We start from the raw sequence: 19,326 nt of genomic DNA, 5'->3' as shown, positions 1-19,326 counted from the left end.
CAATTAAAGAGCCCATTAAATTTTGTCAAATGCTGAAAGGCAGAAAATGCGTCCTATTCACACTCCATGGGGAGGAAGAGAAGAGAAAGGAGAGGAAAGAGAATAGGCCTAGAGTAGAGAGAGAGAGAGAGAGAGAGAGAGGACGAGAGAGAGAGAGAGAGAGAGAGAGAGAGAGAGAGAGAGAGAGAGAGAGCGAGAGAGAGAGAAAGAAAGAGAGAGAGAGAGAGAGAGGAGAGAGAGAGAGAGAGAGAGAGAGAGAGAGAGAGAGAGAGAGAAAGAGAGAGAGAGAATATAGAATAAAAAGCAAGACAGATAGTGAGGCAGATGAGGAGTGAAGGAGAATGGACGTGAAGCTGGGGAAGACAAGACTGCAGAGGGATGAAAAAAGGGACATGAGACAGGCAAAACAATGGTAGGTGAGAGCACGAGAGAAAATGAGAAAATGGGTTTGAATCCTTGGGGGATTTGAATGAGTGAGAGAGGGAGAGAAAGTAAAACAGGGTGCAAGAAAAGTAGGAGAGAAAGGGAAAGTATGAAACCACAGTCAGGTAATACACTCCTGCCCTGCTGCGGTTCCCAGGGGGGCAATATGTCACCCCCTCCTGCCACACACACACACACACACACACACACACACCACCGCCTTGCTGCCACAGCAACCACACCACCCTGCTGCCACGGCAACACGATCCTGCTGAGTGCACACTCATTTGGACAGAGGAAACACGGGAAATGGCAGAGATGCTGTGTGTCTATGTGCGTGCATGTGTGTGTGTGTGTGTATGTATATGTGTGTGTGTGTGTGAGATCAGCCTCCCTTTACACCTGGCACTCACATGCATCTCAAGTGACTGGATTGTAATTAGAGGATTAACCGCAAAAATACAGGTGTCAATACATAATGAGAATGCATTTTGATACCATTGCCCAAACTACCTCAAGAAGTGGTCAGGGACTCCATATTTCAAAATCATTTCCTTTCCACATTCAACATGTCTGCTAGGTAAGCGGAAATACACATTCGCTGACCCGAGGACGAGGGGCAGGAAGGTAACAAGCAGTGGTACATTAAATACAATGAGAATGTTTTCCACTTGATTGAAACTATTTGTCACGAGACATTTCTCGGACATACAAAATCTACATTTAGTCCAATTTCGCACGCTGACACTTTAACTTGTTTCTTAATTTATCAGTCATCCACTGCTAGTATGAACACCTGTACACTAACGATCCCATGTCCGTGTGTGTGTTTTGCATTCCATCCATTATCTGAACCGCCTATCCTGCTCTCAGGGTCGCGAGGATGCTGGAGCCTATCCCAGCAGTCATCGGGCGGCAGGCGGGGAGACATCCTGGACAGGCCACCAGTCCAACACAGGGCACAGGTGTTTCGCACTGTTGGTACATATTCCAAAACAAGGTTTCTGATTAACTTGTGGTAAAAAAAAGACATTTCACTTAAGTAACATGTATTAAATCTCTTCTCACAGCTCTCTCAGTTAACGCTATAATAAAGATCAACTCATACCTGCATACAAATAGTCAACTTGGCTGATAATTATAGCAACCGTTGCATGCTTTGAGCCAGGTTTTCTTGAAAAATGTTAAACACTGCTGGAGGAGGTTAAACACACATGGTTGACTGCATTTTATGTGGAACAGCGCAGTAGGATAAACTTAAAATGAATCTTTGCTTTTCCTTACCACAAGTCAACCTGAAATCATACTGGCCAATGTATGAGGAACGCTATAATCACGCAGCCCTGGGATTCATCACAGTTGCTGAGAGGGTAAAATTAGTCATGATGTTAGCAGGTAAATTTATATTGAGCTAAATGTGGCCTTATTATGAATCGATCAAAGCCGTTTTGTTGCAGCAAGAAAAAAATATATCCTATAGCTTCAGTTAGCTCAATATGCAGCTTATTTCAGTTGACACTCCTCTTGGGTAGCCAAAGAAAATCACTTCCTTGCCAATGATGCTGGATTTTAGTGTGGTCTGGTTGCAAGGAGGGTATGAGTAATGAGATATATATATATATATATATTTTGCAAGTTATTGAAAGCCAAGATATAGGCCTTGTCTAGGTAAAATTGCAAATTTGAGCACACTGAAGTGCAACAGGAAAATAATGCCAATACACGTAAAAACAGCAACAGCAACAAGTGTTTAGCAAAACATTTTGCTTTTTTTATTCATTTTCCATCTATACATCCATTATCCAAACCGCTTATCCTGCTCTCAGGTTCACGGGGATGCTGGAGCCTATCCCAGCAGTCATTGGCCAGCAGGTGGGTGGGGGGCACCCTGGACAGGCCGCCAGGCCGTCACAGTGCAACAGACTACTAAGCATATCTCTCTGAAAAATGAGAGACAAATGGTTACATTCTCATACTTGATTTAATAGATAAATCCCCCCTAAACAAAATAACCCTTTTCATGTTTTGTTTGTAAATCTATTTAAGAAAATGTAATTGGAAAAGTCTAAATCTTTTACTGCACCAAGCCTACAAAATCTTTTTTTTACATCTCATGTTTGCAAATTTACCAATAACTTTGTCCAGATCAATATTTTCGTTACCTACCCTCTCAATAAAGAGGAGTGCAGGTGGGCCACATTTTAAGTAGTTAATGCATAGACATGAGTTGTATTTTGCTGAACATTACATTCGGCCCGCATCCTGAATTATTAAGTAATTATGGGGTCAGCCCTTTGTTCCCTCTGTCCTGTAGGTTAGCTATTAGGGAGGTGGCAAGTGTTGTGTCCTCTAATGCTCGTATTATTATTTAGTTGTATTTTCATTTAAACCACTAACTTTTAAACTGCTAACTTTTGAGTACTGTTTTTACCAGAATTGTTGTTGTGCAGTACAAAGGAAGTGACATACAGGGACACAGGAAGTAGAGACTGGAAGCCATCCATGCTGCAAGATGTTCATTAAACCGTAAACTAAGTCATCCATGTCCTCCTGCGTGCTTTGTATGCCATCCACCTCTACAAATTGGTGACGAGATAACCCACCTGCTATACTACAAGTATAGATGACTTTAATTCTTTTTTGCAAAAATGGCTGTAAATGTACCCAGTCCTGCCCCATTTCTGCCTTGTCCTGGGAAACCTGCTATCCAGTTCAGATCTGGATGCAAATGTTTGACAACTATCTCTTTGTCATAAATGCAACAGGGAATGTGTGGCCCGCTGCAAGAAAAGAGCTGTACTGCTTCATTGCCTTGGAACCGAAGGTCAGAGGATCTTTTACTCACTGCCAAATACAGGTGATGATTATGATTCTGCTGTTGCTGCACATTTCACTCCTATGGCTAATGTGGTAGCGGAACGCCACACATTCAGAAAACGAGTTCAAGGCCCACATGAGACTGTTATTCAGTATGTGGCTGCTTTAGGAGAGCTTGGTTCATCATGTGACTTCGGAAATAAAAATGATGAGATGTTGCGTGATCAGCTTATTGAGTACGTCTCAAACGCATGCGTTAGAGAAAGGCTGTTGCTAGAGCCTAACCTCACTAGACAAGGCTATCACAATTGGAACACAGATGGAGTCTGCAGCTGAACAGGCTAAATGCATGGTTGGAGAAAAACCCAGCTTACAAGTACAAGCTGTGCAAAAGAAATCACATCGACCATGGTACCAGAATAAGCCATCTACACATGCACCTACCGCTACGACCACAAAGTCCTCTCATACATGTTTCAGATGCGGATCTGACAGCCATCTAGTGAATGCACCCCCATGCCCTGCTGCTAAAGCAACCTGCAAAACCTGCCACAAGAAGGGACATTTTGCCAGAGTGTGTCGCTCTGCTCCCACCCATCCAGTGCGAGAAGTGAAAGTTCCGGAACTGACTGTTCTATGCATTCAAGGGTCTGCTCGCACAGCTGATAAAATAACATGCAATGTCAAAATCCAGCCATCAGACTCACCAGCCCATGTCATGGACCTGGTTGTTGACACAGGGTCCTCGGTGTCCATACTGCCCAGCTCTGTGTTTAAAGAGTATTTCACAGATAGCGCCACCTACTGTTCGGGTTGGTCACATACTCCAAAACACACATATCTGTGTTGGGATGCCTTTCAGCTACGGTGTCCAGATATGACATCACCGCTCCAGCAGTCTTCTTCAATGTGGAGAATGGAATGCTGTTGCTGGGTATAGATCTGATGAAAGCACTGAACATCCACATAGTAGGCGGTGCTGTAATGTCTCCTTTTCCTCTTGCTACTGCTCCAGATGCCCCTATCATGCACCTGTCTGGCTCTCTTCCGCTCATCGGCTGTGCTAAAAAACTTTATTCACCGGGTCAAGGTTTCGCTTCTGTTACCCAAAAACTGCGCCGACTGCCCCGTCTGTGCAAGGTGCTGTCACAGAAGAGATAAACAGGCTCCTTTTCGCGGGTGTGATCAAGAGAATCGAAGCTTCCGCCTGGGTGTCTCCTATCGTCGTTACGCAGAAGAAGAAAGGAGGCATTCGTATGTGCGTGGATCTCCGGGAGCCAAACAAGGCTGTCGTCACAGACTACTATCCACTCCCACACATAGATGAGCTGCTGTCCACTCTGCGGGGAGCCGCAGTGTATTCAACAATCGATATGGCAAGTGCCTACCATCAGGTGCCTCTACATGAGGAAAGTCGGGGCCTCACTGCTTTCATTACCCATGATGGTCTCTTTCGCTACTGCCATGAGCCATATGGCCTCTCCTCTGCACCATCTGCATTCCAAAAGATGATGGCTACCATCCTGGAAGGTCTGCCAGGAATGCAAAATTATCTCAATGATATCATCATCTACGGAGCCAACAGCACAGAGCATGATGCTCATCTGAAGAAAGTCCTCCACCGTCTGAAAGAGGCAGGTTTACTCCTGAATGAGGAAAAGCGCTGCTTTAATCAGTCGAGTCTACGCTTCCTGGGTCACATGGTGTCTGCCAAAGGCATCATGCCTGACAAAGAACACACTGAAGCTGTTCTGAACAGCCCAGCTCCAACAGACGCTGCTGCACTGCGCTGTTTTCTGGGATTGTTGTCATGGTACTCAAAGTGCATCTCAAACTATGCAACAGAATCAGAGCCAATGCGCGCATGCATCACAAAAGAGACTGATTTTCAATGGACAGCTGAGGCACAGAAAAGCTTTGAGAAAGTGAAGTCACTGCTGGTGAACAGTGCCGCCCTTGCCCTCTTCAACCCATCCCTGCCAGCAGTGGTGTCCACTGATGCCTCAGATTATGGCTTAGGAGCTGTGCTCACCCAGCTTCACCCTGACGGCACAGAACGCACAGTGGCTTTTGCCTCCCGGACCCTCACTGCAGCGGAATGCAAATACTCCACTGCAGAAAAAGAAGCGCTGGAATGTGTCTGGGCAGTTGAGAAGTGGCACACATACTTGTGGGGTCGTAGATTTACCTTATGTACCATTCATCAGGCCCTCACAACCCTGCTTACCACAAAAGGTATAAGCCGTGCTGGAATGCGAATTGCACGCTGGTCTGCCAGGCTCTTGACCTATGGCTATGATGTGGTCTACTGTCCTGAATCTGAGAGCTCCATTGCTGACTGCCTCTCCCGTCTTCCTCTACCTGTACCTGCCGACCCTGCTCTGGATGCTGAGCCAGAACTGGTTGCACATATCACTGCTGCTCTTGGTGCTTTGCCCATTGCTGACTTCAAGGCTGCTGCTGCTTTGTGGCAGGAGATTTCTGCAATCTGTGAACAGATTGCTCGGGGCTGGCCAAGGAAAGTGAAAGCGCTGATGTTGCTCCATATGTTGCTCCATACTTCTACATGTCATGAGCCGTCAGTGAAAAACTCACCAGTGCTTCGAGGGACGCGTCTAGTTGTGCCGGTCTCCTTACGCACTACTCTTGTAGCCCTTGCACATGAAATGCACCAAGGGGTGGTACGCACAAGGCAACGCCTGAGAGAGTACTACTGGTGGCCAAAGATGGATAACCTGGTCCACTCTAAAATCCAGTCATGTGAGCCCTGTCAGTCTAATGACAAGACTGCGATGCCTCGCCCTGCTCCACTTCAGCCTGTGCCTTTCCCAGATAGGCCATGGCAAAAGCTGGTTATTGATATCGTTGAGCCTTTTGAGACAGTTACGTGGGACTGTCGATATGCCATCACCCTGGTCGACTACTACAGCAAGTGGTCAGAGGTCGGCTTCTCTGCGAATGTCACAACAAAGGATGTTACGTCCTTCCTCTCCACTGTCTTCAGCAGACATGGCCACCCTGAAACCATAGTAATGGATAATGGTCCTCAGTTTGTATCTGCTGACTTTGCTACTTTCTTGCCTGAACGGGACATTGCACACCGCACACCACAGAGTCTGTGTCCTACCCTGCTGCAAATGGCGCCATTGAACGTTTCAACCGTGTCCTGAAACAGAGAGTGCAAATGGCAATCTCATAGTCTGAGCCATGGAAACCTGCCATTACTGCCTTCCTGATGACTTATGGTGCCACACCGCATGCAGCTACTGGTGTTTCTCCCTTTCAACTACTGCATGGCTGGAGGATGCGTACAAAGTTGAGTGTTCTGCCGCCCTCACGTGCTGACCATGTCTCGGATGAGCAAATACGAAGGAAGGTCACACACCATCAAAACAAGATGAAGTCATACGCCGATCAGGAGTTAGGTGCATGCACTCCATCTTTTCAAGAGGGGGATAGTGTGCGAGTGAAAACACCTTTCCATGTGCCCAAGACTCACCCGAAGCTTGGCAAACCTCAATGAAACAAGAAAAAGGTGGCCCAAAACACATACCTACCTTAACGTTAGGTTAAGGTAAGTGTTGGTTTAAGGTTGGAGTTAGGTAGAGATTGAGGTTAAGTCAGGTTAAGGTATATTAGATTAAGTTTAGGTGAATTCCTGCAGGGCGTCCATGTGGCATGACGGTCTATTCCGTTGTCTACCAACACGGGGATCGCTGGTTCGAATCCCCGTCTTACCTCCGCTTGGTCGAGTGTCCCTACAGACACAATTGACTGTGTCTGCGGAAGGGAAGCCAGATGTGGGTATATGTACTGGTCGCTGCACTAGCGCCTCTTCTGGTCGGTCGGGGCGCCTGTTCGGGGGGAATAGCGTGATCCTCCCACGCGCTACACCCCCTGGCAAAACTCCTCACTATCAGGTGAAAAGAAGCGGCTGGCAACTCCACATGTATCAGAGGAGGCATGTGGTAGTCTGCAGTCCTCCCCGGATTGGCAGAGGGGGTGGAGCAGCGACCGGGATGGCTCGGAAGAGTGGGGTGATTGGCCGGATAGAATTAGGGAGAAAAGTGGGGGGTAGTTTAGGTTAAGTTCAATGAAATAAGGTTGAGGGAACATAGACACGCTCCCGTTAATTATATTCGATAACATGTTGCCAGGTTTGGGAGCACTCTATTCATAGTTTAACAAGCTGAAGTATTTCATAAAATCTGTGGGTTGACGATGGTTTTTAACACAGCAACAGAACACATCAGTCATCATCACAAACCATCAACTCCAGGTTAGCTAGCTTTTTAGCAAGCTAGGCTATGCTCACACAACACAAGCACAAAAGCAAGCATGTAAATGTAGTTTAAAATATTACGTACGATGTGGTAACCTAGATGTATATAGTCATGGAGGGGTTTTAGGTAAGGGACGGGGTCCTTGAAAAAGTCAAGGCCTATAGCATGATATGGACACAGGGCTGGGTGTGCTTCAGCCAGTGCCTTTCCCAGATAGGCAATGGCAAAAGCTGGCTATTGATATCGTCAAGACTTTTGAGACAGTTACGTGGGACTGTCGATATGCCATCACCCTGGTCGACTACTACAGCAAGTGGCCAGAGGTTGGTTTCTCTGCGAATGTCACAACAAAGGATGTTACGTCCTTCCTCTCCACTGTCTTCAGCAGACATGGCAACCCTGAAACCATAGTAATGGATAATGGTCCTCAGTTTGTATCTGCTGACTTTACTACTTTCTTGCCTGAACGGGACATTGCACACCGCACACCACAGAGTCTGTGTACTACCCTGCTGCAAATGGCGTCATTGAACGTTTCAACCGTGTCCTGAAACAGAGAGTGCAAATGGCAATCTCACAGTCTGAGCCATGGAAACCTGCCATTACTGCCTTCCTGATGACTTATGGTGCCACACCGCATGCAGCTACTGGTGTTTCTCCCTTTCAACTACTGCATGGCTGGAGGATGCGTACAAAGTTGAATGTTCTGCCGCCCTCACGTGCTGACCATGTCTCGGATGAGCAAATACGAAGGAAGGTCACACACCATCAAAACAAGATGAAGTCATACGCTGATCAGGAGTGAGGTGCACGCACTCCATCTTTTCAAGAGGGGGACAGTGTGCGAGTTAAAACACCTTTCCATGTGCCAAAGGCTCACCCGAAGTTTGGCAAACCTCAACGAATCAAGAAAAAGGTGGCCCAAAACACATATACCTACCTTAACGTTAGGTTAAGGTAAGTGTTGGTTTAAGGTTGGAGTTAGGTAGAGATTGAGGTTAAGTCAGGTTAAGGTATATTAGGTTAAGTTTAGGTGAATTCCTGCAGGGCGTCCATGTGGCATGACGGTCTATTCCGTTGTCTACCAACACAGGGATCGGCGGTTCGAATCCCCGTCTTACCTCCGCTTGGTCGAGTGTCCCTACAGACACAATTAACTGTGTCTGCAGAAGGGAAGCCAGATGTGGGTATGTGTACTGGTCACTGCACTAGCACCTCCTCTGGTCGGTCGGGGCGTGATCCTATATAGCGTGATCCTCCCACGTGCTACACCCCCTGGCAAAACTCCTCACTGTCAGGTGAAAAGAAGTGGCTGGCAACTCCACATGTATCAGAGGAGGCATGTGGTAGTCTGCAGTCCTCCCCGGATTGGCAGAGGGGGTGGAGCAGCAACCGGGATGGCTCAGACAGTGGGGTAATTGGCTGGATACAATTAGGGAGAAAAGTGGGGGGTAGTTTAGGTTAAGTTCAATGAAATAGGGTTGAGGGAACATAGACACGCTCCCGTTAATTATATTCGATAACATGTTGCCAGGTTTGGGAGCACTCTATTCATAGTTTAACAAGCTGAAGTATTTCATAAAATCTGTGGGTTGACGATGGTTTTTAACACAGCAACAGAACACATCAGTCATCATCACAAACCATCAACTCCAGGTTAGCTAACTTTTTAGCAAGCTAGGCTATGCTCACACAACATAAGCACAAAAGCAAGCATGTAAATGTAGTTTAAAATATTACGTACGATGTGGTAACCCCGAGGTATATAGTCATGGAGGGGTTTTAGGTAAGGGAAGGGGTCCTTGAAAAAGTCAAGGCCTATAGCATGATATGGACACGGGGCTGGGTGTGCTAATGTACCACAGCAACAACTATTAGGTTACCTTTATCAGAGAAAGGTATGATGAGAATGTGTGCCCTTTGTCGTAACCTCTGATTCTGCGTTCTCATATGGTTGTATACATGCACACATTCACATTCTGGGAGCTGGCAGTACAGCTTCAGTCTTCCACATCAGGTTCACAAGACCTCTTGGAAGGAAGCGTCTTTTGCTCAAACACATCTTTAAGGTAGCTGTCAAAGCGGCCCAGAGCACCGCTTCTCAAATCCTCAAGTCATAAGTGTCCAATTTTATTGATTTACTTGGTAGTGTTGAGAATGGGAACAGCTCACATTTACAGACCCAATCTAATTGTAGGAAATATTTTCTTCAAGCAGTGGCTCAGTTTCAGTGAAGGCTCTATATTTTTTCTCTTTTCAATTACTTTGTCTTTCTTATATCATCAAGGGTAAGCACAGTGCTAATATCTACATGTATAATGACTGAGTAATAATGTATGCCACCCATCTATCAATGTGGTGGTGTAAAACGTCATTTCAGTTGCCATTTCAGGATAATTACTCAATTGAGAATATCATCATCTGTTTATTTAAAAAGACCTTGGGATATGACATGCACCACGGAATAAACAATTGCGTCTTGCTGATAGAATCATTATCATCCCACACAACCTGGAGAGAATGTATCATGGGAAGAAGATTATTCAGAGGCATTATGTGAGTCACCATTAAAGTTGCCCTTTCCAATTTAAAGGGAGTTGGATCAAAAACCCACCAGGAAATGCAACCCACACCAACACAGAAACACCATAACTGTTGACCAGGCTTTTCCATTACTTTGTTCATTGACTGTATGTAGTGCTAAAGATAAACTACGTATTTCTACCCAAGTGCTCTAATTTAGTTTTGAGGTATTTGCACTTAAAAAGATTATTCAACTTTCAGAGCTGTGCACTTAACCTCCATTGTATTTCAAGATCAATGAACTTTTACAACCAACACATTATTGTTTACCGTGGCCTCACAGCAAAATGGATCTGATTTCCACCTAAGACCTACTACGTTTTGCTTCTCTTTCCTGTTTGTGTGGATTTCTTCCAGATCGCTGCTCTGGTTTCTTCTGACACTCCAAAAATGTGCAGATTAAATGAAATGGGGATAATAAATTGCCCAAAGGTGTGCATATTAGTGAGAGAGAGAGAGAGAGAGAGAGAGAGAGAGAGAGAGAGAGAGAGAGAGAGAGAGAGAGAGAGAGAGAGAGAGAGAGAGAGAGAGAGAGAGAGAGGGTGGGTGGGTGTGTGTGTGTGTGTGTGTGTGTGTGTGTCCTGCTATGGGCTGGCATCCTGTCCTTGATATATTTCCTTCTTGTCCTACCAGATCAGGCCCAAGCCCTCTACAACAACTACCAAATTGGATAAAGCAGATGAAATATTAAATGTTACATCACTCTTCAATCAAAATTGACAAAATTCATGCATTTGTTTTCACTTACATATTTCCCAAACAAGGAAAAATGAGCAAATGGGACCTTAACTAGAAATGTGAAGGTGGTACTCGCATTGTTTTGAGACGCCTGTCTGAGGGGCAACATGACCTTCACAGGTTATCACCTCTGATGCCAGACGCCCGAAGGCAACCAGAGGAGTCAGAGAAGGTGAACCACAGACCGCAGTCCACATATTGCTATGTGTATGTGGTGAGGGGCTGGTTACACTGCAGCACAAATTAATTATAGGGGGCAGAGAAGGTTGGCAGGGTCAACAGACTTGGGGTGCTATACAGAGGACAGTATGGTCATATGTGTGCACATGCTCACACATATTAATGTGTGCAATCACTCATAGGAAAGAGGAATTGGGGAAGCCAAACTGCTTGTGACCGAGGATGTTGTTAGTGACCTGTGTGGGAGGAGAGGTAAATCTGGATGGTAGATTAGGCAGTAAGGAGATACAGTGTATTTAAACCTATTAGTCTCAGAGAGCTAATATCTAATGAAGCCCTCAAGGCCTCATCAGCATATAAAATACATTACATGCTCCTTGGAGTGAACAGGCAAGGCCAGTAGGATGTGGTGCCTTGAATTCAAGATGGGGTTGGTTTGCCTCGTTGTCTGAGAGTGTGTTTGTCCACCTGTGTCTAAAACAGTGATAGGCAATGGGCAGACCATGTGCCACATCCATCACTGCACTGTTTATATCCAATCTCCATCTCAGTTTTTTAAGGGCTCAAGATTAACTTGCTAGTATATACTCACTAAAATGGCAGGTAGAGTCTAGAAATACCAGCAACTCTGAATTCTCCCTAAACAAAATATCTTTCTTGTTCCGTTTATCCTAAATTTGAATTTCTATTGTGTTTTTTCACCAACTCTTCATGGCCACTGCTGGCATCAGTTGTTTTGGTTACCAGTGTTTTTTTTCCCCCAGGTCTTTTTGGATTAGAATATTTCAATGTCTCAGTGGGTGGGTATGCACCTTCAGATGGACACAAAGAGAGTATTGCTTCACTTTTCTTTCATATTGGTTGAACGTGTATGTGTGTGTGTGTGTGTGTGTGTTTGGCGGGGGTGCTCATATAACCAATTTCCATATCTTGAACTTGATCAATATCATTGTCAATCTCATAAACAGAATACTCCATTACCCAGAGGGCTACGCTGCCAATAAAGCAGGAAACAAGAAGTCGACCGCTGTGTATAAGCTCTAAGGGTGTATAGCAATGCATCTGGAGCTTGGCTTAATTCGATGTGTGCTGGGACCACGTATGTCTAGGGGGGTTCAATTGCTTCTGTTGCCTCTGCTGAGTTAAATCAAGCGTGACTTTAGTAGTCTATCTTCTTGGCCTTGAGGAAGGCCTCAGCTGTGTAAGTCCTGTCTACCCAGAAACTTCCTCAGATAGTCTCTGCTCACCTCCCTCTCACTACAGACAGACCCAATCTCTCTCACTCTCTCTCTGAGAGTTGAGAAAGTGTGGAAGCTGTCTGTGAGAGCAAAAGCAAGGCTTGTTAAGGTTGTATTCCAATTACTGAAATATGCTGCACATTTCAACAATTTTCAGTTTATGGTGTCGTATCACACATTGTGTGAAGTGTTTATTCGGTGTTAAGTTTGATTTTAAGCAATTTAGTGGCATTGCAGTGACAGAATGGCCTCCAAGCATGGCGGGACTGGGCCTTCCTTTACTGTCCGCCATGGCTTCAGGTGTATACCTGATCCTGGAGTTATGGTAGAGGAAGTTTTGTTGGCATTAGTAGAGCAAGTGGGCTGTCACTGGATTGCATCAACATACAGAATGAATAAGGCAGTGGTAGTACTCGTGAAGCAGGAGAAGCCAGTTGACTGTGTCCAAGGCTGGTTGAGTATGACATGATTGTGAATGGAATTACTCTTCTGTACACACCTACGACGAAGATCACTTTTTCAAATGTGCCACTGTTCATAACAGATAGCTCTGAAACACGAACTTTCCTATTTCTGGAATTATGCCAGTAACTTCAGAGTCTGTGTAACTTCCTATCAGTCAAACAGTGCCATTATTGAATGTATTAGCTGCAGCTGTGTTTATTCTGCTATGCTTACATCACAGAGTACCAAGACCAGCCTGGCATGTTTAAAACCATTAGATGGTTTTAAAAAATTAGATAGTTTTAAACCTTTAGAAGTCAACAAACTCACTAAAATGGTCTTGGGTTTAGTTAACAATGTGACATCATGACCTTTATCACTATGAAAAGCAAATGGCAAACCAGATCTATGCACACTGTACTGTAGATGTGATTGGCCCATTATTCTGCCACTTACCAACACCGGGAGACTTTAGATGGATTGAAAAAATAAGCATGGTATGTAGTGTCAGTAAAGGTCCCTCATCAGTCCACACTGAGAGAGGTGAAGCCATCAGGGTGGTCAGGGGACTTGGGGCCCTGCTTGTCTCTGCTAGGATGCTGGCGTGCCTCATTTAAACCTCTCATGGAAAAGCGTACTGCTGATCTTCAGTGGAGAATTATTCATGGGGCTATCGCAACTAGTAGACATCTGGCATGTACACTTTGATTCCGCTGTAGAGGAAAGTTGTACATTATGTGGGGATATAGAGACACTCAAACATTTGTTAATGGGGTAGGCTAGACTACTGTACCTTCTGCAGGTAGGGAAGGAATAGTTTGCCGCTCTCTGAACACTATTCCTTTACTAGTTCTCTAGAGAGCTGTACATAAGGTGACAGGGAAGACTGAATTTCTACTGAATTTAATCTTAGGGCTGGCAAAACTTGCTATATGGAAGTCTAGAAAGAACAAAAGGCTAGAGTCAGTGAAAGCAAATAGTGTTCTGCTGGCACTGGTGGCTATAAGGCTCAGGGTAGAGTTTATCAATGCAAGTTGATAAAAAATGTACCCCAGTTTCTCAGTGTGTGTGTGTGTGTGTGGGGGGGGGGGGTAGAGTGTTGTGCATTTGATGAAGCGTAACTGCCAAAGCTCTCTTTTTAAGTATGTGGTTTCTCCTTCTGTTTTCTTAGAAGGTGGGTTTTTTTTAATTCAGAGCTTGTATGTTTGAAACATATCTTTAAAGGCTTTTTAGAATTTGAAATCTCTGTCATTTACCATATGTTTATCTCTTTATCTCTTTCTGTCCATAGGATTTCCTGCAACACCATGTTACTTCACTGGGTGAAGTCATAGGCACCATGAGATAACATCTTCTCCACTTTCTTTTAATAAGTATTTTTATGTTCTCTGTTTGTTTTGTTTTTTGTTTTTGGGTTGTTTTTTTTTTTTGCCAACTTCAAAGTGGGTCTGTGAGTTTAAGTATGCCCAGTCTGTGATTCCTTTGCCGTACACAATCCATCAAAATGTATAGGCTAGGCACATTGGCACAGGGCACAGACAGATTAGGGAAGAGAGCGTGAGAGAGAGAGCAAGAGAGAGAGAGCGTGAGAGAGAGAGCGAGAGAGAGAGAGAGAGAGAGAGAGAGAGAGAGAGAGAGAGAGAGAGAGAGAGAGAGAGAGAGAGAGAGAGAGAAATAAGAAAGAGCGCTAATGAGGCAGAATTGGGAGTGGAGGTCTGGTCCCTTGGGGACAAGACTGCAGAGGGAGATAGAAAGAGAGAAAGAAAGAAAGAAAGAAAGAAAGAAAGAAAGAAAGAAAGAAAGAAAGAAAAAAGAATGACAGAGTAAGAAGTGGAAGAAGAAGAATGTGGAGTGAATGTAATTAAAAGAAAGCACAAGGCAAGGTGGCAAAGAAAATGGTTACAATTAAAAAAAAAAAGAAAAAAGACAAGTGACCTTAATCAGCCATGAGAGAAAGAGACTGATTGGAGCTAAAAGGTAACCGCTTTGGTTAGGGTTTGGTTTGGAGAATCACTCCCAATTGTCCTCGGCAGACATCTTCTACAGTTCAGCCAGAGCCATGCAGAGAGCGCGAGAGAGTCAGAGAGCGAGAGAGACAGAGACAGATACAGAGACAGAGAGAGGCTCAGAAACCAGAGCTCTCTGGCCTCAGAAGACCTCAGCAGGGAAATAATTTGCAGTGACTCTGCCGTCCAACCTTTTTATGTCAGAGTCCTGCTCCTTTAGCGCAGAGCACTTGAGATCTAACACAGCCCTCCATCCTCACTGTTGGATAAGTAGCAGTCCCCAAGGCTATGCCAGGAACTCGGATCCCAGCGATAGTTTGGGAGGAACACTGCAAATGTCTTTCCTACATTGTCCCGATCCCTTCCCATTTCTCCGACAGGGATCTTCTGATGGTCACATACAGTACGCACACCCAGATGCTCACACACCGACAGGCATTCACCAGTGCACACGTAGACAGACATACGCATATGCCTGCTTGCATACATGCACATGCATGCACGCACGCAAACACACACACACATTCTTGTGATTCTATCTTTGTGAGGACCCCTCATTGACTACATTCATTCCCTAGCCCTTAACTCTAACCTTAACCCTTTCCCCAAACTAAATCTAATTCTAACCTTAAAGGGAAATTTCACAATGTTTTTGTGTGTGCAATCAATACTGATGAGTAATGTAGTGGACTGAAGCAATACAGTCCTCACTGTGTACTATATTGATGGAGAAATCAGGGTTGTCCTGCTCAAAGAGTCTTTCTCACAGCACCCACGTGTACCAGAATGCGTTGTGTAGAATTCTGTGTCGGCGTAAATAAAATCCTCTTCGCTAGTGCTGTGGGACATCATCATATCATTGAAAATGTAGCTTAGTCAAGAGAATGAGAATTTTTTTTTTTAAACAGCATCTTTAGAGTAGATAAAAGTATTGGAAACCCTGCCACGCTGTAGTTTTTCCGGGAACCAACTGACCTCACAATATGCCACTTGGCGGCCAGAAAAACTCAAGTTTCAGTGCCGCTCCAGAGATGCAGAAACAATTGGGAAGAACTGCAGGTGTTTTTCATGTGCTATCCCTGTCGCAAATAAACAGGGACATGGTTGAAAATCAGTGATTTTTCCCTTTAATCCTAAACCCAAATCCTAACTCAAAAACAGACCCTTAAAGAAGTTCGGCAACCCCTAACGGGAGCAACCAAAAGAATCAAATCAAATCAAATCAATTTTATTTGTATAGCCCAATATCACAAATTACAAATTTGCCTCAGTGGGCTTAACAGCAACACAACATCCTGTCCTTAGACCCTCTCATCGGATAAGGAACAACTCCCTAAAAAACAAAACCCTTTAACAGGGAGAAAAAATAGGAAGAAACCTCAGGGAGAGCAACAGAGGAGGGATCTCTCTCCCAAGACGGACAGCGTGCAATGGATGTTGTGTTCACGCAATTTACATAATACAACATTGAAAGAGGATGACAGAATTATAATGGACATAAAATTTATGAATAACATGATGCACAGGATGCCAAGCAGCGTCCACATGCCAACGGAACAGTCCAGGACCCAAGCCACGCGACCAGCATCATCATGTGAAAGAAAAGAAATAATGAAAAAAAAAGAACTTATGTGAGGAGATGAAGGGCAGGCAGCATCCAAATGGCGACCACCATCACCACGGAGACCTGGGAGGAGAACCGACTGCACGTGCACACAAGAGAGACTCACAGAAGAAGAAGAAAGAAGTGAGGACCGGCCAAAATGTCCTCACTTTGCAAAAATGTCCTCACTCCTACAAAATACACGTATTTTGCAAAATACATGTATATGCTCACCAACAAGTGCAAATCGACACACAAAGACAGTGTGTCTGCCACATAGTCCAACTGCCAGTGTTATTATCTGTCTCAGTGGTAAGGATTTGATCTCACAGTAAGGACATGCTGCAGTCAGTGGTTGCGCACACACACACACACACACACGTACAAAGTGCATGTAGGAATAGTCATTGAAAGATGAATGAAACCGTGAAAATCATTCAGTCCACATCATCCCATTGTTTTCTGTATTCAGCTTGAAACCTGAGCAAGAAAACTTTTTTTGCTACTAATGAAATTAGAGCTTTATCAGTCCACTTAGAGAGCCAAATTCTGACGTTCATTCCACGCTGGCAACAGTGATAGCAGAGGAGACAGTTATTTGAGAGAGCTGGCAAGCAGAACCTGATTTGATTTGTATTCGTTTAAATGTATGAGTCATACAAAAAGCTGGATTCAGCTGCCTGCATCGTTTAGAATCTGACTCACACTAGCTGTAATTAAGCCAGTCAGAGACAGAGACAAAAAGATCCAGTGTGTGTTGGTACCTGTTGTTGCTTTTCTATGAACCAGTTCAAAGCCAATACAAGACACTTCTCCCTCAATGATGACCAAGTAGACTGAGAAAGAGGACATTACACACACACACACACACACACACTCACACACAGAATAAATGTACTTGACTGATGGACACTCACCCCCAGCTTGCGGCTGCGCATGCGTACGTAGCCTTGCTTGACGATGTCATTAAAGTTGGAGGCCATCTCTCAAAGGGGCGGGACCTACTGGCTGTCGCCGTGGAGACCATCCAGACCCTGCTTCCCTCCCTCAATCCCTCTTTCCCTTCCACAACCTTTTCTAGAGCGATTTGCAGCTCGCTCTTGCACTCTCTCTCTCTCTCTCTCTCGCGCTCTCTCTCAATTCAATTCAATTCAGTGACGCTTTGTTGGCATGACTGCATTGATTACGATGTTGCCAAAGCAGGTGACAACAAAACAGGTTAACAGAGTACAAAAAAAAAGGAAAAGGAATAGATAGAACTGGCGGAAACATAGAACAGCATTCTCTCTCTCTCTCTCTCAGGGGAATCTGTATTTAAATAAGCCCCCAACTCTCCTGAGAGCTCTCTTCCTGTCTATATATCCCCCCAACTCTCCCTCCCCCTCTCCTTTCTCTCCTCTTTTCGGGGGTTACCTTCTTTACCCCCCTCTGCTTTTCCTCTCACCCCTCCCCTCCCGTCTTCCCCGACTTGTCTCCCTTCAGAGGGAACCTGCCCCGCTCCACCACACCACGCTGCCTTTAATGCCCCACCTACTTCCTCCTCCTCTCCCTATCCTCTTCCTCCCGTTAGTCCTCCCTTTTTGTGTTATTTGTGGATATCCTCCTCTCTGTGGTCTTTGAGTTCAGTTTCCGCTCTCCGTTTCACCTTGTCCCTCTCTCTGTCTGGGACGGATGTATGGGGAAGGGGATGGAGGTTGTTGGCTCTTTTTTCCCCTCAGGTAGCAGCTTTATACTGTGCCTCTATTTCATTCACCTCTTTTCTTCATCTGAATGGTCTCTTCCTCTTTCCATCTTTGTCATACCTACGAGAAACAGAGAGACCAAGATAAAGAGGTAAATAGATGGAATATATATATATATATATATATATATGCGCACACACACAATTTATTGGAGTGTGAATAGGGTGAGGCAGTGGCTGAACACAACATTATCCTCCATTATTCATACCAGTGGCAGACACTGTTATTGAGGTCAACTGAACAGGATGGCTGCCTTTGACATGTCATTAATGTATAATATACAGTCTTTGCGTATGTGGCATGTTTGTGTGTTTATCTGTGTGTGTATGGGGACTGGGGAGCGTCGGGAAAATGCATTCACATGTGGATGTGCATAAATGGCTGTGTCTGTGTATGCATTTATGTGGCTGTCTCCAAGTGCATGTGTAATAACACGTCGTCGGACCATAATCGAACCACATCGTACACAAAAGCCCAAGAGGACGTCACGTTTACACCTTGCTCTGTGGTAGAATTAAATGAGGACATTGCTGAATAACAAACACACACCATTTCATAATCAACCCATGTAGTCCCCTTTTTTCCACAGCAATTTGTTTTCTGTGCCCCCATTGAAGTCAAATTACCATTTCAAAAATGCAACTGTATTTTTTTTTTCCTTTTGATTATATTCCTCATGCAGGGATGCCACGGCAGATAACGATTAGGAGATAACAAGACACAATCTCATCCATTACCTTTACTGGCTAGTATAGACTTAGACTATCAGTTTTATACAACTGAGAAAAAAAAATCTTTTGATAACACTTTTTTCTCCACTTTTGGCCCAGCAAATAATGTAACTTTTGTCTGTGATGTGTGCGACGCCATTTCTTTGAGAAGACATTCTGCAGACATAACATGCATACACATGCAGGTGTTGGGGCCCCACTGCAAAATGTGTTTAATTTGGATGCAATTCTATCAAAATGTGCTACTGCATTCAATTTTCAGACACAAATAGGCATTTTTCTTCCAAATCTAAAAGCAATGTGTGTATCAGCACATCCCCTATCTCTAAGTTGAGAGAAAAATTCAGTGCTTATGTAAAGCCCATTCAAGAAGTGTCTAGGGATGAGGAGACATTGGGATGTAAAAAGAAAGATGTGCTTGACATAGTACTGGAGTTAGCCTTGTGTGAAGCACAGCTGAAAAATGCAGGCATACAAAGTCAAGCAAGAAAACACACACACACACACACACACACACACACACACACACACGCACAGA

At 44.6% G+C, this 19,326-nt stretch overlaps 1 protein-coding gene across 1 annotated transcript in view; it reads right to left on the bottom strand.

The window, feature by feature from the left end:
* dok4 (docking protein 4) overlaps positions 1-17,326 on the bottom strand; it is a 44,388-nt gene extending 27,062 nt beyond the window's left edge. The window contains exon 1 of the mRNA XM_056279112.1: positions 17,233-17,326. Coding sequence (XP_056135087.1) covers positions 17,233-17,298 — 66 coding nt within the window. The 5' untranslated portion in view covers positions 17,299-17,326. The remainder of the gene's footprint in view (positions 1-17,232) is intronic.
* Between the last annotated feature and the right edge of the window lie 2,000 nt (positions 17,327-19,326).

The sequence above is a fragment of the Lampris incognitus genome, chromosome 4 (genome assembly GCF_029633865.1).
Source record: "Lampris incognitus isolate fLamInc1 chromosome 4, fLamInc1.hap2, whole genome shotgun sequence".
In the NCBI taxonomy this organism is placed as follows: Eukaryota; Metazoa; Chordata; class Actinopteri; order Lampriformes; family Lampridae; genus Lampris; species Lampris incognitus.
Note: the sequence above shows the minus strand (reverse complement) of the source record. Positions and strands in the feature narration are given on the sequence as shown.